Source organism: Mya arenaria, chromosome 4, assembly GCF_026914265.1.
Source record: "Mya arenaria isolate MELC-2E11 chromosome 4, ASM2691426v1".
Taxonomy (NCBI): domain Eukaryota; kingdom Metazoa; phylum Mollusca; class Bivalvia; order Myida; family Myidae; genus Mya; species Mya arenaria.
The window spans coordinates 52,251,043-52,275,016 of NC_069125.1; the positions used below are offsets into that span (position 1 = coordinate 52,251,043).

The following is a 23,974-nucleotide window of genomic DNA, read 5'->3' on the forward strand; positions in this document are numbered from 1 at the left end:
TATATGTACATGTTTACTTTGCTCGTTAATCTAAGAAGTGTTTTTTTTAGTTTTTATATAATATAACTATGTACTGTGTTTTTTGTGGAGTTTTGTGCTATTGTTTCATGTTTTTGGTTTGGGATTGTTTGTTTTTGTTGTGTTCTTGTCTATGTCGTTGACTCTCTGCCATTAAACGGGGTTTATGTTTAAACTTTTGTCTACTGTGTTTCTGTAGTTTTTCATATAAATATTTATGTTCTACTGAAATCTTGATTTGTATCTTCTAAGTTAATTCTTTCGATATTTCAAAGTAAAACAATAGAAACTATATAATAAGGACAAACCCAGTAGCATGAAATTCAACCAATCGCCTCCTTAAAGGCATAATTATCAAGAACAATCACACCAAACAAGAGACAACCTTAAAAAATACACAACTATCAGAATATCGTAAATTGGTAAACGTTTGAGTAACTGCCTTGGACGGTCAGTAGAAACTTAGTTAGAATTCACTTTAAATTGTATATTATGTTATAATGCTTCGATCCTTGCGCGGTATTAAAATGATTTGCTCGTCTCTGTAGTTTGCATTGCAGTGTATAAAATGTCAACCATGTACCTTTTGTTATTTAAATAAGGACAACTGAGGATCTTTTTTTCTAAGAAATGCAGTTCGTTCTTCCGTTTTGATAAAACAGGGAACTAGTGAACATTTAAACAAACTGCAATCACTCAAAAGCGGCACTGTCTCGTGACGGGATTCGAAAATGTTTTCATATTTGTCTTTTGGATGAAGATGAACGATCGTTATAGGTGTATTGTTATAAACCATTTATTTTCATTATATTAACACTTTATAAATCATGTTATATTTTTTTTGCTTCTGATTTGTCAATTTCAGTAAAGATGTTCTTCAACCCCTGAAATCATCTTATATACTATATTGCAATTGCAGCAAAACAATCCAGTAATTCATTTATTATGATTAGTTGTATCAAGTTAACATTTCTATGAGTAGCATACTATTATATATAGTTAACATACTTAGTTCATGTATTCGTATATTCTGCATTATATATCTAAGTATATCACCGCTTCACAAAGTGAAATGGGTGCTATATAGGAATCACGCTCGTCACGTTCGTCCGTCCCATTTTCGATCCATCTCTTTCTCATTCATGGTTGGATTTTACTGTTTGGCAGAGGTGACCACCATAGCTTGTGGGTGTGTCGCACATAAGACCCGTGTCCCTTCCCTTAATGTTAAGGTCAAAGCAACCGTTCGAACTTCGTATGTTTTACTATATAAGTCTAACTGATTAAAGTTCGTGTCCAGTCCATAATTTTCTCCTTTATGTTTGGCTTTTAAAGTATTTGTCAGAATCGACCACAACAGCATGAGGATCCTAGGTAAAGGTCACAGCCACCCGCACACGAACCGGTTCCCTACATTCGAGTTCAACGTTCAGCACCCTTCAGAACTTAGGATTTTTTGTTATATAAGCCTTATTGGTGATAGTTTGAGTCACATAACAGTACAAATATTTTCAAATTTTCCTCAATATTATATGGTATAATTATCTTCAGTGAAACACGTTCCACTTGATTTCTTTAAATGTTTTATTCACACAGTATTTCCGACACTTAGATGAGGGGTGGTATTAATCACATTTTGTGATAGCTCAAGTGATATATGAATAAAGTTGTTCATGTGAGAAAACCTTGTCACCAGTATATTGCCGTTCATAAATCTGTGAAATATTGCCTGCATACATATACATTTGTTTAGGTGTGAAAAAGTAAATATACTTATAGTCTGACAGACAACTAGTAATATACTTCAAATTGATATATCTAAAATTATACGCTATTTTTTTAGCATGCTCTTATCATACTGAACTGTTTGTAAATGTACTATTCTTAGTTTCATATTGTAAATTCGTCAATCGATAGATTTTATAATCGCTGTTAAAATCACATGTGATGATGTTTTTTTTTGTCACCACAATGGGTATTTCTCTGGTACGTTTGTTGTAGGTCTTTTTGAAAATAAAGAAGAAATATTTGGGTGTTCTCTTTGGCCTTGAACTGCAAGTCTTGACACAAACATTAATGTAAATTAATATACCTTAACTTGACAAAAGACAATTTGTTTTTTATAATTAATTAATAAAACACATATCTCGTTGTCCTTTGTTTTTTGTTATTCCTCCGTAACGCTTTTGTCGACAAACATCTAACAAACCAACACTTGTATGCATGCATTAGACACTGACTGCGCAAAGGTTCTCCATTATAAGAGACATGAACAAAATATGATTTAATTAAAGAATTTCCTATACACCGTTTTATCCTGCTAACGAGTCCACGTTAATGGCTCAGCATTGGTGAAAATGATGTTAAAATGGACTCGCTTACTATAGCTGGCAGATATTATGGATAAAACGATGATCGAGTGTTGTCAAAAATGATCGTTTAAGATTTGGGTCGCCGATAATCGATTGCATAATTGTGTTATCGATTATCAGTATGTAACTATAATTGCCTAATATTTAAAAAAAAACACACACTTAGAATAACAGGTTATTTTATAGTATAATTACTTACTTTGACCCAGGTTGGCATCGCTATACGACTGCGCTTCAAAGATTGCCATGGTTTTGAGAAGAAAACAAAGTTCTGCATTCGTTTGGTGACGTTATATGCTTTCACTGTAAAGAGTGAGGAAGTGTAGAGACCATATGAGCTACGTGTATGCGAATAACAATACATGTTTATGAAAAGGCGTTGATAAACACCCCTAGTCGAGAGTATCTTTAAAATGCTTTCCTTTATAGGTCACGAAACTTTTTATTAAGCGAAAATAAATCAAAATTTATAAAAAAAAATGAGTACTCCGGTTGATTTTTCGAGTGGGAATTGCTTTATAGGATTTAAAAACCTTGATAATTTTAGACAATGGCATGCTTTGTCGCATTGGCAAAGAATTTGCGTGCGTGCTTAATTATACTCGCACTAGGGCAAGGCCCATTCGACGAGTGCTCTGATAAGATTATTAGTAATTTTATGTTTTCGGAGCATAGTGCACAGACAGAATGTAATCCTGGTTAGAGCTATCATGGTTCTTTAACGTGCACCAGTGCATAGCACTGTCACACGGTACTCCCATTTAACGTTCCTCCCGGAAGACGATTAGTGATTACATTATAGTTGTGCGGCAGGAATCGAACCTGTGATCCTTGGATTGACAGTCAAGTATGTTACCACTAGACAACGGATTCGCTACAAATGCGACAGATGACGTCAGCGACCCCGAGTTTAAATATCGCGATGTTTCGTGGCGCGGCTCATGCGCAGACGATAACGGCGACTGACAACAGCGTATATCAGAAAATTTCGACGAATTCTCATCTCATGACGTTTCGAGGGAAACTTTATCGATTTAGACAATTAAGGATATCTGTTTGCGCCATTAATAAGATCACAATGTCGAAAATATCCACAAATAAAACATCTGTCAGCAAATGTCAGTATTTCAGCGTGAAGTATAACTCACTATATTGTCGTATGCGTAAACAGGGGCGCTTTAAAACCTGTCAAATTCCGCATAGCGCACTTTGTACCATAAATCATTTAAGCAGTTGTTCACTATATTGTCGTTTACGTAAACAGGGGCGCTATAAAACCTGTCGAATTCCGCATAGCGCACGTTGTACCATAAATCATTTAAGCAGTTGTTCACTATATTGTCGTATGCGTAAACACACATATATGAAGAGTAAAATTATGTGTATGCGGGTTTGTCTTTAATTATCTGAATTTGTCAGCTAAGATGGACAATTCCGTGATAAGTTGAATATATTATTAATAATATGCATTCTGTTGTGAACGGTGAAATGTATTCTTGTCAACACATTAAATGATTTTCGAAGTGTATGTTAATACTGATACAAACTCGAAATTCAATCTTGATAACTATGTGTGAAAATAATTTCTGGTTTATATTCGCAAAGTGTGCGATATGCAGTGGGTTTCGTTGTTGACTATTTTAAGATAATTGAATTATGTCAATAGTAAAATGATAGCATCATATTAATATTTAATATTGACTTTTTGTATGTTTACTAGTGTCACATCTGGTATTCTGATCAAGACCAAGTTATATTTCATTGATTTCATCAAATCAGTCTATAAAAGATAATCACCTCGTTTACACGGGCATTTAGTATGTAACACAATTGTAGCGCTACTATGATTATTATGAGATACTGTTTACAAATATCTTCATATTCAAGTTTGAATAAACATTATGCTTTATAAAATAATAAATGTTCAGTCCTTTTCCGATTTTTTTTGCTGGCATCATTTATATCCACCAAAATGCCACTGCAAAACTTGTGTGACGTACTTTAACAGATAGTACAGCAGCGTCCATTCCTGTCAATGAGGCCGAAGCACCATTCATAGTGCTTATATATCAACCTTTTCTCAAAATGATAAAGAAATTCGTAAAAAAAACATCAGTTGAAAATAAATTTTAGCTGAAAATTGAACCACCAAAACATTTTTGGGGAAAGAGCTTATGTTTTCTATGAATAATAAACCTTATCATAGTCTTTTACTTCCAATATCCATGTCTCATGAACTATTTATATTAATTTCTAGTGTAATTATGTTCATTGAAATATTGAAACAATCAAATAGAGGGTTAAAACAGTTTCTCAGACAAAGTCTGGTATAGCATGTTTGTTTCTTAACATTTTTGACATTTTGTTCTTGAAAATAATTTGATAATTTGATTTAAAGACGATCATAATGTTTTAACACCCTAGACAATTTAACCTTCAGTATCTACATCTTGTTTTTATTTACAAACATGGGAAATTTAACACTGATTTTCATAGACCGAAATAAAAGTAAAAACTTCATCTATATTACAGACTGTTGTTTAATTTAAATTATTTCTTAATTTTTGAATTCGTTTAACAAAATTGTCTCCGCGATGCAGCTTTAACGGAATGTAATTTAGTTTAGTTTCAGTTTATTTTTAATATTAGCAAATACATGTCTTTGGCCCAAATTAACATCAACTTTCACAGAAATGTCCATTTTCTGTAATTGTTACCCTTTTTGCCTTGGATTTCAAAACATGTAATTTCCTTTGACATATTTTGTTATTTGGCGACAGCCCGCACTTTTGCAGTTTAAAATGTGAACAAAAAGGCGGGGTAGGCGGGCTTTAACAGATACACAAAATAGCTTATATGTTTTTTTCGTTTCTAAGATGATACTTTTAAAGCACTGTTCAGGCAATATGCCTTAACTTCTAAAATAAATTGATCAATTGACAAACCTGGATAACTACGAAATGTCCAATACTCATTCAATATGGCATCAATAAAAATAGTTATATTACTGTTTAAAAGCTTAACAAGTTTTTTAATGTTTGGTAACATCAAATTAACGGCTTACATTCATTATTGGTATACTTAAGATCAGAAGCAGAGCAGCAACAAGGGCAAACCCGTAGTGGATAATTGTATTACCCATCATAACAGTCAAGAAAAGCATAGCCTTTTCAATATTTATTTCATTTTCATTATCTTTATCTTATGTTTGGATAATAATGGGCAAGGCTCGGACTTAATGTCGGTAAAATATCAACGGTTCTGTCATGGTATATCTAGGATCAGATCCGACTAATCTATTTAAATAGCACAAATTGTCCATAAAATGTTATTGTTATTGTTATTTGAGAGTTGCCAATCGCCGAGCAATAGGATATGCTGAGAAAGCGGTATACTACTCCCTCTGAATACTTAGCTGCTAGGTATGATTGATATTGTAATCGTCAGAGCCTTACCAGTAACGACACAAAGCAACATCAAAATAATGAAATGGTAAAATAGCAAAAAACACAATAGGTTTGCAGCACATCTGGTATTGAAATCATCAGCTGGACCTCGGCGTGAGGTAGGAAGCTTAATGGTTAGCGAGATGTGCAGAATGATTGGATTGTAACCTCGAGTCAATCTCCGGATTTACTGAAAATATATATAGGAAGCAAGCAGAACACATGAATTGAAACAATTATCATTCATTAAGTACATGCCTGTATGTAGACGAAGTTTGGGGTTTTGGGAGGGTGGGAAAAGTAAACCAGAATATAATAGAACTGCGAAAGGCTGACCTTTCTCTTACGATGGTCGGAGTAAAAGAGGCCTGAATAACCACGTGCTTTGTAGAGGGCGCGCACTGCGGCCAATCAGATCAGTATAATAAGTCATGCAATAGCTCACGATATGGTTATAGAGCACTATTAATTAAATGCATTACTAAGATACGAATAACGAAAGCTATCCTTAAAGGGATAACTTGAATTATTGGTATACTTAAGATCAGAAGCAGAGCAGCAACAAGGGCAAGCCCGTAGTGGATATTCTATTATATTTATCAATCATAATAACCCTTAGAAACTCATATTTAAATGTATAGTATAAGTTGTATTGTTTGCGGTTACGACTTGAATTATGGTAAGTGTAGAGAGACATTTCCTTGCTAAGTCAAAAATATATTTCTGTTATACTAGTTACTTGATGATGCATTTTATTCTAGCCAGCACATGAAATTCAAACATTAAAATTTGAGAAAGGATTTCCGGTTAATATTCGCGATTGAAGGAGTGCGCGCATTGAGTCATGCAGTTGAGTCTTAAGACACTCATAAAAGGCATCATCATTTTAAATGTTCATAAACTACTATATAGTATAGTGTGTCAATACATATTCGGTGCAGGCTTTTGTTATTGGACACTATTTACTATATTTAGGGCAGAAGAAAAACCTTTTAAACCATAGTTCGACTTATGCTTTCGATTTGAATTTCAGAAATTGTCATTTATAATGGCATAAACATGTAAGTTGAAAAATAGTTTCTTATCATATTTTGTATATTTATAATGCAAGAGATACTTAGAAATTCATAGTTATTATACATGCATGTATAAAAAGTTATATTTGTGTGGGGATATGTCTTAAATTATGGTCAGTGGAGGCAGAGAAATCCGTGATAAGTTAACATTAATTATTAACGTACGTTTAAATGCATAATAATAACTAAAAGGTGTGTGTTAATGAACAGGAAATTGATACTTCCTCAAAATTAAAATGCAATATAGTTAGATGTGAGAAAAGTACGGGACTCGATATGCAGTGGGATCTTATTTTTGTTATTTAAAGAACATTGCTTTCAATAGTACAGCTATTTTAAAAATTGTAACATTATATTTATGTAAACTTTTCACTTTGATTATGTCTCCCCCTCTCTGGGGGAGACATATTGTTTTTGCCCTGTCCGTCAGTCCGGTAGTCCGTCAATCCGTCAGTCCGTCCGTACGTCACACTTCGTTTCCGATCGATAACTGGAAAACCGCATGACCTAGGATCACCAAACTTGGTAGGGAGGTTGGTCGTGAGGTGTAGAGGATCCCTATTGTTTTTGGGGTCACTAGGTCAAAGGTCAAGGTCGCGGCGACCCCCAATATAAAAAACATTTCTGCTCAAAATCTTGAGAACGGTTTGACCTAGGTTCACCAAACTTGGTAGGGAGGTTGGTCATGAGGTGTAGAAGATCCCTATTGTTTTTGGGGTCACTAGGTCTAGGGCCAAGGTCGCGGCGACCCCCAATGTAAAAAACATTTCCGCTCAATATCTTGAGAATGGTTTGACCTAGGTTCACCAAACTTGGTAGGGAGGTTGATCATGAGGTTTAGAAAACTCCTGTATTTTGGGGGGTCACAAAGTCAAAGGTCAACGTCGCTGTGACCTCTAATGTAAAAAAATATTTCCGTGCAATATCAGGAGAATGCTTTGATCTAGGTTCACCAAACTTTGAAGTGAGGTTGGTCATGATGTCTAGATGATCCCAATTGTTTTGGGGGTAACAAGGTCAATAGTCAAGGTCGTGGTGACCTTCCATGTAAAAATCATTTGCGTGTAATATCTTTATGTCTCCCCCATTCATGGGGAGACATATTGTTTTTGCCCTGTCCGTCAGTCAGTCCATCAGTCTGTCAGTCAGTCAGTCAGTACGTCACACTTCGTTTCCGCCCATTAACTATAGAACTCTTAGACCCAGGAACTTCATACTTGGTATGCTAGTTGGTCATGACTAGTAGATGACCCCTATTGAATTTGGGGTCACTAGGTCAAAGATCAGGGTCAACGTGACCTTGAGGTGAAGAAACGGTTTCCACTCAATAACTAAAGATCCTTTGGGTCCAGGAACTTCATACTTGGTATGCTAGTTGTTCATGACTATTAGATGACTCCTATTGATTTTGAGATCAAAAGGTCAAAGGTCAAGGTTACCTTCAGGTAAAAAATGTTATGTTGGCAGTGACCTTAAGCTTAAAAATGGTTTCTGCTCAATAACTAAAGAAAGCTTGTACCCAGGAACTTCATAGTTGTTCATGACTAGTAGATGACTCCTATTGATTTTGAGATCAGTAGGTCGATGGTCAAGGTCACCGTGACCTTGAGGTGAAGAAACTGTTTCCGCTCAATAACTAGAGAACGCTTGCAACCAGGAATTTCATACTTGGTATGCTAGTTGGTCATGACTAGAAGATGACCCATATTGATTTTGAGATCACTAGGTCAAAGGTCAAGGTTGCCATGACCTTGAAGTGAAGAAAAAGTTTCCGCTCAATAACTAAAGATCCTTTGGCTTCAGGAACTTCATACTTGGTAAGCTAGTTGTTCATGACTAGAAGATGACCCCTATTGATTTTCAGATCAAAAGGTCAAAGGTCAAGGTTACCTTCAGGTAAAAAATGATACGTTGGCGGTGACCTTAAGCTTAAAAATGGTTTCTGCTCAATAACTTAAGAACGCTTGTACCCAGGAACTTCAGGAAGGTCAAAGGTCAAGGTTGCCATGACCTTGAGTTGAAGAAATGGTTACCGCTCAGTAACTAAAGAACACTTGCACCCAAGAACTTAATACTTGGTATGCAAGTTGGTTATGTAGATGATCCCTATTGATGTTGTGATCAGTAGGTAAAAGGTCATGGTCACGATGACTGTGAGCTGAAAAATGGTTTACGATCAATAATTGAATAACGCTTGCGCCCAGGAACTTCATACAATGCAAACTTCGTTTACATTTTCCATGATTAATCAACAACACTTTCTTCTCTTCACTATTTAATATAATCGAATAAACCAAACTTCACTGTTGGTTTGTCTCCAGTCCAAAGTTACAAATTTCATGTCCATCATTTATTTTTTCTCAGCTACGACCACACAATAGGGGAGACAAGCGCTTTTTCAAAAAAGCAATCTCTAGTTGTATATTTGATGTTAAAGATGTATTGTATTATTTTAAATGGATATCTATAAAATGTGTATGGCAATTCATTCGGAACTCATCGGCCATTTTATCGAAACAACCTCGGATGTATGCCGGTACATCAGTTGAAGTAGTTCGTAAAATTTTGAATTATATCATTAATTAAAAGTATTGTTTAAGAGTTGTATTTATTGATCTCAGTTTAAATTGATTGCCAGTGAAGTGAATTATTGTAAACATCATGAAGATTCCCACGAGTAAAGTCATAAAGTTTAACTACTAAATAAAATAACTATGCGATCTACTTGCAGCGGACTTAATCGTGCCACTTTTTGAGTATGTAAACCGTCCAAATACATCCGAGGTTGTTTTCGATAAAATGGCCGAGGAGTTCCGAATGAATGGCAATTTTGCTACAATTCCAATCATTAAGATGTCTGATTTGTTAAAATATATCGCTACGCTAAGAGGCGGAGCGGTATGTGCTGGGATCTCATTATTTTAGCATTATCACATTCGGAACACCTCGGCTATTTGCATCGAAACAAACATCGGATGTACATGGACGGTTTATAATGTCAGACTTCTTTACATTTCACTACGCTGCAAGTAGATCGCGTAGTAATTTCAATTTAGCAGTTAGACTTTATGACTTTACTCCTAATTATTTATGCAATAAAACACTTCACTGGAAATCAATTAAACGTAGATATACAAATTTAAATCATGACACGGGCCGAGGAGTTCCAATTTATTATGAAACCATTTTATAAAATCAATTATATTATCACTCAATTCATGGTACGCGTACGTTAGATTTCCAAAGATATACACTTAACGGATCCGATTCGTTTCATTTGTGCATATCTGGTAGGTTGTCACGGTCTACAAACTAACAAACATAACGTTGCTCGAAATGTCGTACGTGATGATTGTTTCATCGATTTTCATTTGATGTATGTACAAGATAGAGTAAATTCTATAACCATCGAAGAAATATTAAAAAAGCCATCAATTAATTTAATAAGTTGGTTTAGCTGACAACTTCATGTGTTTATGTATATGTTTAAAAATGTACAGAATCCACATCAATATCACGAAAAGAGGCATCATCTGTAATTAATGTTGATAAACTCTTTGTTATTTGTCACATAACAGAATAGAATGTGACGTAATACGTTATATTTAAGATATAATTAAGATTTAATTAAATGGATATGTGTCTACATACTGTATGTTTAGTAATGTAGGGCATATTTGATTGACATTTGAATATGAAAATGGTTGACAGCCGACCTGGTACAAATGTACAAAATGGTCATGTTAATTACAAAAACGTGTATTCCTTGGGTTGTAAACCTGTCATATTCAGACCACAAATTAGTATAAGAGAAATGATTTTGTATGTAAAAGGACAGTTGGCTTAGACAAGGCAAGCAACGCGGCCTTGGGTCCTTAATGGACGGCAGTTAGGATGCGGGATTACCTTAAATGCCATGCTGTATTATATACTGATTATTATACTTAGAAAGAACGTGGAACAATAAAGACTTAGAACACTTGAACAGTTGTTGGTTGGTTACTGAACGAACTATCACGAAAGTTAAGTGAGCGTTGGCGTTACGTGACACGTAAAAGTTTGGCGCCTGCTGACCGAAGATATTCAAGAACAGGGTTGACGTGGAACACAACGGCGAAGTACTGAAAACTATTGGATCACATTTGAAACGTAAAAGAAAAAGGTACATGATGACAACTGCGGTTCGAGTGACTATGGACATTGCAGCGCGACCAGGCCACGGGACAAAAGTTAGTGACATTTTATTACTTTGTATTTCTTGCCTAGATATGACATGTGTTGCTATAATTTTGGGATATTTAACGGGGCAAAATTTTAAAGTTTTGGATAATAAATGCAATCAGAGCAAAGCTGTTTTTTTGAAAGAACCCCTATGTAATCTAATTTCTGACTTAACAACGTTCTACATTATTAAGTACAATAAAACCATTTGATTTAAATAAGAATAAACTAAAGAATGAGTATTTAAGGTAACAAAGATAAAAATATTGAGAAATTCGATAAAAAAAAGTAAAACAGGTGTGAAAAAAACGTTGTTAAATGCAAACGAAGAATCATTTAAGTACATTATTGAATAACTAGATGAAAAAGAAAACTAAGTCATTTAAGGACATTAATTGAATAATTAACATGGAAAGAAATGTAATAAAAAGAATTTGAGTAAACTTATTTAGCAGGTGTTACATTAATGAAAGTTGCATAAATACAAAAAATAATGACTTATACTCAGGGTTTAGTGCAAACACTGAAGATAATACAAAATGAGATATTTTTTATGTCGAAGAAGGAGACAAATGGCAGGTTTCCTTACTTCAGTTGTCATGTAACTGTAAATAATTGTCAAACACATCAGATAGGTAAATGAATGCAATGTTACCTGTAATTAACTTGACATAAATGATATGAAATCATTAAAATTAAGTAAGTTTATAGTCGTGTAAATAATGGTAGTATTTTGTCAATATATCATACTATATAATTTTGAGTAAATTGGTGATGGTTTTAAAGTTTTAAAAATCATATAAATAAATCATTGTTTGGATCATAGAAAGGTCTGAGAGAGAAAGCATGCAAAATAAAAAGTATTTTTTTTTAGATGTCATTAAATAAAGTGTATCGCCTGAATACGGCAAGTAATTTTCAATTTCGAAATCACTAATAAAATTGTTTGTTAGGTAGTAAGTAATCTAATTAAATTATTTAAGTAACTCACAGATTAGTTTGGTAAAACTAATGAATCAATTATAAAGTTGTAAGTTATCCGATGATAAGCATGATGGTAACATGTTAAGCTAGAGTTTAGCTTTCTTATAACTATGAAGATGTACAAAGTTGTACAAAGATAAACAAAGATAGTGGTCAAGAAAGACCAGGTTTCTTAAAAGTGATTGGAGATGATACGTTCAAGATATTGAATTTCAACAAAATTGTTGTACTCCTGTGAAGTCACATTAGGGTGTGAGTTATTTAATAAATTAATTGAATCACTTATGTATTAGTTTTCTTAAAATAATGGAATAATTATGAGATTAAAAGTTGTCAAATGATAAACATACCGAATCTTCAATCTTGTTCGAAATATCTGTTAAGATATCTGCTGATAAGCAGGACAGAACGGAAGTAATGCACATGTTGAATAAATGGGTGTTTTAGTGTGGTAAAGCTAACATATAAGCTTTGTAAAATATTGCATAAGAAAGGTTCTTAATAAAATAAAATGTTGTTCATGAAAAACAAACGTTTCACAAAAAAACCCAACTTAGGTCAAACATTCATTAAATCAAACATACGAACACTTACGCACAGATACAGTAATTAATTATAAATGGGGCCACCTTCAAAATATAAGCCTGCTTGAAAATATCAACACAAAATTTCATGGTAATAGCAACACCTATGTCAATGAAAGGTAAAAGTACAGGTAATATGTCACGTGATACGAACAGTCAATATCAACATTATTCTCAGCGGATATCGAGATAATATACCTAGTGGCGATATTGTGTTAAGTGGTCATCGGTGTTTCATAAAGGATCGAACTATATTCTGGTATTGCGTATGTGATGTGCTAACCAATTGGTTACACTTCGGAATATCCAGAGGAGCTAAGCACACATTCTCGTATGACCTGTGCTCGGCTTGACGTCACATGATCAAGTCTTTAGGACCGTGATGATTCCTGTGTGATGGACAACACCAACTTGAGATCGTTAGCATCTTCAATAACATGAACACTTGCACACATATATCTAAGTACACTTCAAGAATTAGCAGTCGTATAATGGCAGAACATTTCGAGTCGGTGGGGACATTCTACAATCAAACAACCCCTTGGCTATAAACTCTACATCTACAACAACAAGGCAGCAGCAACAACAACAACGATGATTCCCTGTCTTCAGAATGATAACATGAAAAGCAGTGCTACATAAAACATTGACTAAATACCAAATTTGACAACAGTTCTGTCAGTGTTAATTACTTGTACTCAATCTGCAGTGTTATTTTCTAATTGTTAACTATGTTTATTGATTACCTGAGGGCTAATTACCAATTAGTCTATATTATGTCAGACATTTTGACAAATAACGTGTCAGTTTACTTTCTATTGCTTACGAAAAGAAAATCTTGCATTAAAAAGGGACGGTATCTATACGTATCTATACAATTTGATATCATTGTTTGGGATTTAGGCACAGATTTTCTTTTGCGTATTTTTTGTCGAAAATACAACTTGATCATCATTGTTTGGGATTTAGGCACAGATTTTCTTTTGCGTATCTTTTTTTGTCGGAATTACTTTTTTTATTTTTTTATTATTTACCTGTTTGGGGTTGAGAAACATATTTACTTACGATTTTATTTATCTATTCAATTATAACCATTGTTTGGGGTTGACGCAAAGATTTTCTTAAAAATCTTGATAAAAAAAGGACGAATGTCACATAACAGAATAGAATGTGACGTAATACGTTATATTTAAGATATAATTAAGATTTAATTAAATGGATATGTGTCTACATACTGTATGTTTAGTAATGTAGGGCATATTTGATTGACATTTGAATATGAAAATGGTTGACAGCCGACCTGGTACAAATGTACAAAATGGTCATGTTAATTACAAAAACGTGTATTCCTTGGGTTGTAAACCTGTCATATTCAGACCACAAATTAGTATAAGAGAAATGATTTTGTATGTAAAAGGACAGTTGGCTTAGACAAGGCAAGCAACGCGGCCTTGGGTCCTTAATGGACGGCAGTTAGGATGCGGGATTACCTTAAATGCCATGCTGTATTATATACTGATTATTATACTTAGAAAGAACGTGGAACAATAAAGACTTAGAACACTTGAACAGTTGTTGGTTGGTTACTGAACGAACTATCACGAAAGTTAAGTGAGCGTTGGCGTTACGTGACATATTGGATGGTATATCGTGTCCATAAATATTCGGGTTTTTGTTACTTGAAACATTAAGTAAAGATGAAAAAATCCCGAAATCGATAATATAATAGCTTTCGACTTGAATTTTAGTAATCCGTCCAGAGTGTTTGTCCTCCAAACTTAACATTTTGATAAAGGTTACCCAGGGTTAGTGTTTATTAGCACCAGCGGCGGATCCAGGACTTTCTAAATGGAGGGGCACAACTGATTATAAACATATCAAACTTTTTTTGAATGCATTAATTTAATCATATACTAGTAATGCCATGGAATTAACATTTTTCTTCACTGTCAATATTGTTTGGCAGATAAATTGAATTAAAAAGATATCATTAACTAAGGTAAACCTTTCAACAAAAAAAACAACAACAAAGATATCTAGCCGTTTTGAGGAATCGAACCACGGTCGACGGATTAATAGGCTAAGTAGTTAACCATTGGTCCACCTCGGACACACATATTTATGCTTGAAATTAGTGCTATTAGTTGCACTCCACGATACTGTAGGTACTTAGGATGTCATTGTTATAAATTTAAGTTAACTAAATTCAAAACAAATTAACAATACATTCCAAAAAAGGTTTTGAATAAATCATAATGAATTAATTTACAAAGTCTCTAACATAATTCAGAGAACGAGACAATAATTAAGGCCGAAATGAAAAGTTTTAAAGCGGCAACGTTTGGAATTTACACTTTTGTTTAATGTACGTCATGCACATACATATCTTGTTGGCACAGAATGACATTATTAAAAGCAATGAAGAACATATAATGTGCACATGTTAACAGTTTAAAACAATTCATATTTCTGGAATATGATATATTCTATAAATAGTAAACTTATGCGTATAACTGCAGCCATATTTGTTTACTTGATCAGCTGTCTGTGTAAAATGCGGCGCCAATTTTCTTTATCGAATGTCATTTTTTAAAAGACTTTTTCGTTTCGAATACTAGTACTTTATTATACTCGATAATCAGGTTGTTTATTTGCTGAAATGCTGACATAAAATTTTAATTGTGACAAACAACTTATTTGTACAGTTAAATCAATATAGATGTGTCCCCAAAAACATTACTTGCCGGCCCGCTGGGGGGGACACACGGGCCCTATGTATCCCCCGGTAGATCCGCCACTGAACACCTCTGTGATAATGATCTAAAGCAAGCCACAGAGATATAAATACTGAGCTGTACATCGTATTTTCACTTGATTTTGTCGTTCAGAACATTTTCGAACCGATTTAGTATACTTAAATTATTTAAGTGGAAGAATTAATTTTATTCCATTTCTTTTATTCTCATTGAACACTTCAAGGTACATGGAATGATCATTTCAAGGCCAGAATATGAAAAATACCCCATTTTTTTCAATATTGTATTCTTCTTTTTAAGTTTATTTATCTATTTGTACTTTCTTAGATTCATATGCTATAAACATGGATTGCTAAAATTTCAACTCCATTTAATTATCATGAAAAGTTAAAAACAACGTAAACACGTGCAGTTTAAATGTTTTTTTTGACAGGATAACATTTTTATTTCCCTTAAATTACTGCAACATAATATCGCTTAGTGAATAAGAGCTGTAATAAATATTGATATTAATATCTTACGTGAAGAAAATTATCTTCATCATTATGTCTCATATTCTTTTCAACACAAACGTATGGCATTTTATTAAAGAAGTCAATGTTATCAATTACCATATAAACGCGTCCAAAAGGTGATACCACAGGTGCACATTTGCATACAGGGGATGAAAACGCAACATATCGTGATGATTAGATGATATAACTGTTTCATAATGTACTTCATACGGACATACAATACTACGCATTCCAAAAGTCAATGTTATCAATTACCATATAAACGCGTCCAAAACATAACACAGGTGCACATTTGCATACAGGGCATAAAAACGCAACGTATCTTGATGATAAGATGATATAACTGTTTCATAATGTACTTCATACGGACATACATTACTACGCATTTCAAAGTGCAGGTCAAAATCATTAAATGAATGTGAAACTGCAAATATGATAATATCGACAGCGTTATTTTGATAAAATCCATTCTATTTGAAGTCATAACATAAATACAATCACAAAACAGCTAATAAACATATTTAATCTCTTTCCATATTAAAAGTCAAGTCAACCATGCATTGTCCCTATTTAAGCGCATCCAGTGTAAAACAAGCTACATTTATAATACATTTATAATAATATTTGTGTGAGTTTTATGTAAGGCCATTCAGACGGATTCACCTTTTAAGTCCAGATTGTGTTTTTCCAACCTAATGTGTAAATATTCTAGTTTTTATATCCATATATATATATATTATTATATCCAAATAAACTTTTTTCCCTAGGTCGAAACAGTATTTAGAGAGCAAAAAAGTCCGCTGAATTCCTCAAACACCATTAATCGAATTGTGTCTTGTAGACAAAATAGGTCTCCAGCAGCTATATGCATCCTTATTTTGGTTACAGACAAGCCGACTCATGATCAAACAACTTGCCCCAGACGGGCTCTAAAAAGTCAAGCCAGAGCTCATTCAATCTCATTATGGCTACCATCAACCCTATCTGCCATACAGTCACCACAGACAGACTGTTCTTAAGTCCACTGTGTGTCCAATAAACAATTTGTGCCAAACAAACAATAAAGGGGCTTTATGAAGCTCTATATATGAAGTGCCCAATTGACAATAGTTTTGTAATACTAGTACTTGAGACTAAACGTTGTGAAAACATATAGCGTTGCTGTTTGGCCCAAATCCCACATGATAACGGTGATTTAAAAAAAACGGTATACAGTTGAACCCCGATGGCTCGAACTCCTTGGGACCGGCGAAACTACAATGAGCCACGGAAAATTCGAGCCAAGCGGGAAAACTTACGCTCAGTGTAAAGAGATCGGTCCTTAACATTCAATTCGAGCCAGCGACGAATTCGAGCCAAGCGAGTTCGAGCCAACGGGGTTCAACTGTATTGATACGCAAAATTTCGTCACAATTAAATTGTACACGTCAACTTAAATCAGCGAAACAGCTGGTTGCATGGATCTTAAATCAACGCTCTTCATATGAGAACATACACCTTGTGTTATTGTTGTTAAATAGTTGGCTGTTGTTATGAAAAAGAAAGGCAACATTATTGTAGACTTCATAGGTACGATTTTGAAACTATGAACTTCTGATTGCGGTTTTTTGACAAAAGAAAGCAAATGGGTTAATAAATATTTACATGGACAAAATATGCGTTATTGTTATGCAAATACAATGTATGAAAATCAAAGTTATCTACGAAAGTATTGCTTAAAAGTAACACTGGTAACTGCGCTACATTTAATATCAGAGGGAATCCTTTTCTTTCAATCTTTGAACGGTAAGATGCGTTACCTTTTTTATGAAAAGGTAGATTTACATTGAATGTATCCCCAATGTCAAGTTCACAATAAACCATTGGTCGCGATTAAAAAAAACACTTTTAAAGTGTGTCTGTTGGTTATGTATACACTATAACCTCTTAATCAAGGAATTGAAACGAGACTTACCACTACGTCAACACTATCAGCTTGCTGGTTTACTTGGCACACATTTTTCTTTGGACTAAAAACGAGTTATGATGGCGGTAACCCCCCCCCCCCAAAAAAAAAAAAAAAAAAAAAAAAAAAAAAACCATTTAGTGAAAAGAAATCAAGTCAATTCAGTGCCCTGAAAAACTAAATTCTGCTGCATTGAAGTTTATCTGGTTTCAAACATACCACAGTAAGGCTCTTCCACATTCAACTCAGTTCAAATAATCACAAATGCAGCTACATTTAAGTCCATCACGTGTCAAGCAAACACCTAAGCAACATAATGAATACAGTCAAGCATTTGTCTAGATAAACTTCAGGACCCAATTTCTCGAAACTTCTTAAGTCCATTATAACAGGATTAAGCTAAGCTCGTTATATTTGTTAATATTAACTTCATTAAGATTTTTTATACTTTAGATAGGAATTAAATTTATTATTATCACAATCAACCATTTTCCTTTCATAAAAGTTCAATTTAAGTTTGTATTTTAGCTAATTGAAATAAGCTACTTAAGCCTGTTAAGCTTAAGAAGTTTCAAGAAATCGGGGCCAGAGGGTATAAACGTAAGCCAGTCCAGGTCTCCATTATTTTCATTATGCCTACAATAAAGCACATTCAGAGCCAAACAAACGCATGACCTTAAAGTTATCGGCACGGATCATGAGCACATCCTCATGCTATGGCGTTCACTTCCGCAAAAAATCAGGACATGAGTGAGAAAGATATAGAATCGACAATAACAGGACGGAGGGACCGACTGTCGAACGGACGGACGTGATAACGCGAGCGATTCCTAAATAATACCCACCTGACCGTGAAGCGGGAAATAATGAATACACAGTTTTCTGTGACCATAACGTAAACAAATTAGGTGCATTGGTTTGTAAAAAAGTGCAAACCAAAATAAGCATAACAAAAGAGTGCAGCAAAGTTATGTATAATACACCCTTTATCAAACTCAAAAACCGAAAAGAAAACATTGTGAATTCATGTATTAACTTTTAATTCTCCAATTTGTGTAGACAAATCAGGTGGTAAAATGCTCTTGAAGGGTTTGTGTATATTCTTTTTGTATGCAAGTATGTACCTGCTTTAAGGCTTACAAGACTTTTATAATAGACCACAAACATTCAACTGAGTCCATATGGAGTTGAAAATCATACTCGAATGTACCAAATTTCAATGAAAATCAGTCTCTGAAACATACCTGAAATAATGTTTGATTTACAAAATAAGTGCATGTACGAGTATGTAATATTTTGCGTATATTAACAGTAAAACCTATGTATACACACGGATATGAATGGGAAAACTCCCATAAATTGAAAAACTACTTGAAGGTCTGGTGTTAAGCTAATTGTAACTGTATTGCATAATAATTATATAAATAAGATTCTACATGGGAGGACACTGAGATGTACAATCCATAATTAATTCAGTGCGGGTTTTGTCCATTCTCCCTGCACTGTTCTAGAAGTGAAGCAAGATAAATATACTAAGTAACATTGTTTGTAAGGTGGGAGAACATTTATCCTTTATATTATCCATTAATATATAACTCAGATTTTGAAAACGTATATTTTCCTCTGTACATGTATGTTTTTGTGTGTAAGTTCAAACAATATCTAGCCTTGCGCGTGTAAGTCATATACTTCTGAACATTCTAATGATTCTTATTTCCATATAGTGCTGTTATGGATAGTTGGTTTAATTAATGTACATTTTTAAATAATTTGTTATACTTTCTTTTTTAAGCTGTGATGTAAATTGAAATAGTATTTTCTATTCTACAATTGTGTTCACATTCTCTTAAAATTGTAATTAATAGGCATAATATAATCATCACAGTAGTATAAAGATTTAGTTGAATCTGAATATAACCTTTTGCTATGATGCCCATTTTATTCTACAGCTCATGGAATACACCGAATAAGTATGGTGGGTGGGTTGGGTTGTGAGTGGTGAGTGAGTGGATAGGCCGGTGTGTCGGCAAGTTGGATGGATGGAAGGGCAGGCGTGAGAGTGAGCTAGCGAGTGCCATGATATCATTCATATGTTTTTGTTTTATTTCTCATTATCACATAAAAGGAAACATTGTTCAATCCGTTCAGCACTCTCAGTGCTTTGATTATACATGCAATTTATTCATGACAAACTCAATACAAACAACTGGGATTACACTGAGTAAATAGCCCAGCAGGATTAAGTGGTGATTTATTAACTGGTTTAATTTCATAGACTAATAAGCCCTTTTCTCAAAATGAGGACTTTGGGAGGCAATTTCTCTGGACTGTAATACCATGTCTTGGATTGTAAAGTAATGTAAGTTTATTAAATAAAGAAAATGCTATCATATTTTGATTATTTATAATACCATTTAGAAATTCCTAATTATATGGACAGTAAAGTTATTTGTGTATGCGGTATGTCTGTATTTAATTATCGTTAGTAAAGTTGCAGAATTCCGTGATAAGAAAACATATCATTAATGTTAATAGTATGTATTCTGTTTGTGTTCTAGTCAACAAAATTAAATGCTTTGTGAAGTGTTGTTAATATTGCCACAGCATAGACATTTGGTTAACTAAAAACTATATTTAGTACAGAGGACAGACTTAAAATCTAAGTTTAAAGATAATTATGCTTTCGACTTGAATTTCAGTAAAAACAAATGCGCTGACGAGGCGGGTTAATATGGGCAACGACTAAGAATGTTAAGTACTGTTTGTTTGGCATAAATTTATATAATGCATTTCCACCATATTGTACATTTCAGTATAGATATTCCCCATTTAAAACATAAACACACATAATCATCACCCACAAAATGAGCAAGTCAACATTTTATAAAGGCCCCACATGCATCTGAATATAAATTAGATTTCCGGGATTCTGGCCGTCCAGGGAAAAACCTCGCTTACCTTTTTAGATGTGCAAGAAACCTGTATTCGTTACATGCACGAAGCACGCGCTATTGTATCTCAGATTAACTCTCCTAATGTGAGACAACGAATACATCGCGACATGCTCCATTTAGCAAATAATAAATAAGTATTGAAACAATCTACAAAACATTCTTCTAAGAGGGGTTTGTGTCACCACTCATCAAACCCCACAAAACTCCTAACCTAATACATCCTAGTTCATTCGAATCAGAACTTCAATGTGAACCGATTTTCTTTTTGTTGTAATATATTACAAGATCATTGCTCGAACGCTTAGCTTGTTTTTTATATTAAATTTTGGTCTCGGACAAGAGAAGTTTTCAATTTTTTTATCAAATATATAATATTAACGCATCTTGAATGCTAAGTTTCACATAACAGTAATACATCAAAGCTGTTAAGAAAGTTCAAACTGTCATTATCACATAATTTTGTTTCTAATTATTGCACATTTCAGAGTAAAAAAAAATAAGTTGTTTATTGCTACGTCCCTAACTGCGGGTTGGTCGTAGGGGCCGAGTCGACCGCTGATTCTTTGCGGCGCGGGCGTCTCTCGTTCCTCTGCTGATTTAATGTACAGCAATGAAATGTTATCGCTTTAACTGCATATCACACAGGTAACCCCTCGTATCAATCCCATTTCATGCAGGTGAAACCATTAATTGCTTTTTTCATATAGTTTAAGTCACCTGCATTGTTTTCAACTTCAGATAGTTATGGGAACAACCGGAAAATAAAGACACAACCTAGATGGCGAGACAATTGAGTAAGTAACAACAATGTATGTTAATAATATAGTCATTACAAACAACAGTTAGTCTTTATTAGGAAATTGATTACATTACTTTTTTGACAACTAGGCTTGTCTCAGTAGTTTCCATTGAACTGCCCACATAGGTCAAGACGAAAGTTTTGAAATGCATAGCAATGTCAAATTAATAAAAAACATACCCTGTTTGACTTAGTTCAAGTAAGTATGTAAAAAAACCAGAACGGTTGCGGTTCAATTTTCAGATCACGATGATAAGCGCCGGGTGCTTAACCGAGCACATAGTTACCTGGTTCAAAACATGTCGCTGACAGCAGAGGTTCTTACACACATGCGTGACAAAGGACTCATTACAGAAAATGACCACAAGGACATTTCGGTCAGTTCTAATGAAGTTACTGGTTTGTTACTACATGTACCTCGAAATAGGTTAAGAAATATAAAGTATTCAATGAATATAAACAAGTCAAATTTATAGTTCAAACCATTACCTACATGTTTTTCAATGACCCCAAAAGCCAAGCTTATCATATCATATTCTTTTCATACAGGATTTTCAAACAGAGACAATGCGGAACCGTATATTGCTGAGTAAAGTGTCCAAGCAGGAGAAGGGTGGCGAGGGCGGGTATGACCTGTTAAAATCGTGTCTAAGGGAAATGGGGCACGCCCAGTGTGCTGAGTTGATGGAGGAAAAGGAGAGGGAGCTACTGACAGAATCGTTTGGCCTGCGTAGAACAGAGGGCAAGTATGCTTATATTCTAAGCCCAAAAACCTAACAAAACTGAACCTTTAATTTAGGCCGACTTGCGTTTGACCGGCGGGATATGTCGTAAAATATACATCATTCCTATTTGAAAATCATTTTGCGTGATTGTTTTTCTGATTGCGTGAAAGCTATGCATATCCTTTCCATATCCTTTAAATAGTTTTTATTGCATCACTTTAAAGTTTACAGAGATGGAGCAGTTTCAAATCTGTCATGGCATCCCAATGCTCACGCTTGCTGGTGAACTCGCTTATGTTGAAGCTTTTGAGTTTTTAAAGGAGAAACACAATGACTTTTTTCATAGCTATAAGGATCTGATATTTGAAGTGAACGAAATTAATGTCATTATTTTGTTCCCGAACTGCTTTCATATGCCTTTTTGTGAAATTTAAATCCATGCCTTACGCTACATTATTTAAGTTTGCTATCTTTCTTTCAGTTGTCCGGTTATCGACCGATGAAAAGGCGTCAGTGACGAAATGTCTTCATGACGGTCGGTTGTTGGAGATGACGCAGGCACATATCGATGTCCTGAAGTTCAGCTGTTTTAATACGACCACTGGCGGAGGTTTCGGAAAGGTGTATATTTGTAAGTAAAATGGATATCATAGTATCTGATTACGTTAATCATTTTAAGTATAATATTCGCAATACTTGAATATTTTTTGAACTATGTTTATATTTCGTATTGATTGTAGTATTTTGGTGTATTGTACTGTTAAAGGTAACGGAGAATGCATAGGTGTTGACAAGACTCAGTTTGTTTTGAAAGAAATTGTCTATTCGGAGAAATATGGGGAATTAGCTACCAGATCTATTGCGAATGTAAGTTTTACAAAAGTTGATGCTTGTTAAAATAAAAACGTGTCAAATCAAATTATTGTATAAAAATACTGTTTAATGTACAAATTTATAATAATCAGTGAAACTATACCGTTTGATGAGAGTATGCAGGCATCCGTTGGTGTTCATTGAAAGACATAAACATGTAAATAGATTCGGCTTAAATGTATATCAGATATTACACAAATAAGATATACATTTGTCAGTATATATATATTTTTAAATATTTATTGTATTTTTCAATATTTACTGAGAATTATTGATGTACTTAAACGTAAAGAAGTTGCGAATTTACTTTGCTTACTAAAACAATAAAGGGTCCATGATATTTTAATGACAGGTTGAATGTTTAAAAAATATGTAGACTGTTTTCTTAACCATGAAAGTGTTCGAGATTTCAGGAGAAGATTGCATCCAGATTGATGCACTTCGCTATTGTCCCATTGATTGCACATTTTGAAGACAGCAGAATGTGGTAAATTTTTAAACTATTTATTGTCGTAGCGCCCAACTCGAAATCAATAGTTTATAGTCGAAAATCTTCTTCGTGTTTATACATACGAGACACGAGGAAAGATTGCTCGCGAAGAATGTAAAGCATGGAATCCTTAAAAAACGCGAAGTCGACGTTGCAGGTTTAAATTCTAAGTAAAAGAAATTCAGATATAAGGTGAAATTCAGAAATAAAAAAAAA

At 34.0% G+C, this 23,974-nt stretch overlaps 1 protein-coding gene across 9 annotated transcripts in view; it reads left to right on the top strand.

Moving 5' to 3' along the window:
• The first annotated feature begins 6,776 nt into the window (after positions 1–6,776).
• Positions 6,777–23,974, top strand: part of LOC128230620 (uncharacterized) — a 67,074-nt gene continuing 49,876 nt past the window's right edge. The window contains exons 1-9 of one of the 9 annotated variants that reach the window (XM_052943051.1): positions 20,125–20,276; positions 20,617–20,667; positions 21,357–21,516; positions 21,610–21,665; positions 21,914–22,047; positions 22,220–22,412; positions 22,877–23,026; positions 23,162–23,262; positions 23,682–23,755. In XM_052943051.1, coding sequence (XP_052799011.1) covers positions 21,650–21,665; positions 21,914–22,047; positions 22,220–22,412; positions 22,877–23,026; positions 23,162–23,262; positions 23,682–23,755 — 668 coding nt within the window. In that variant the 5' untranslated portion in view covers positions 20,125–20,276; positions 20,617–20,667; positions 21,357–21,516; positions 21,610–21,649. Of the gene's footprint in view, positions 6,898–20,123; positions 20,277–20,616; positions 20,673–21,356; positions 21,517–21,609; positions 21,666–21,913; positions 22,048–22,219; positions 22,417–22,876; positions 23,027–23,161; positions 23,263–23,681; positions 23,756–23,974 lie in introns of those variants that run through there. The other 8 variants (XM_052943053.1, XM_052943054.1, XM_052943049.1 and 5 more) reach the window with 8 other exon arrangements.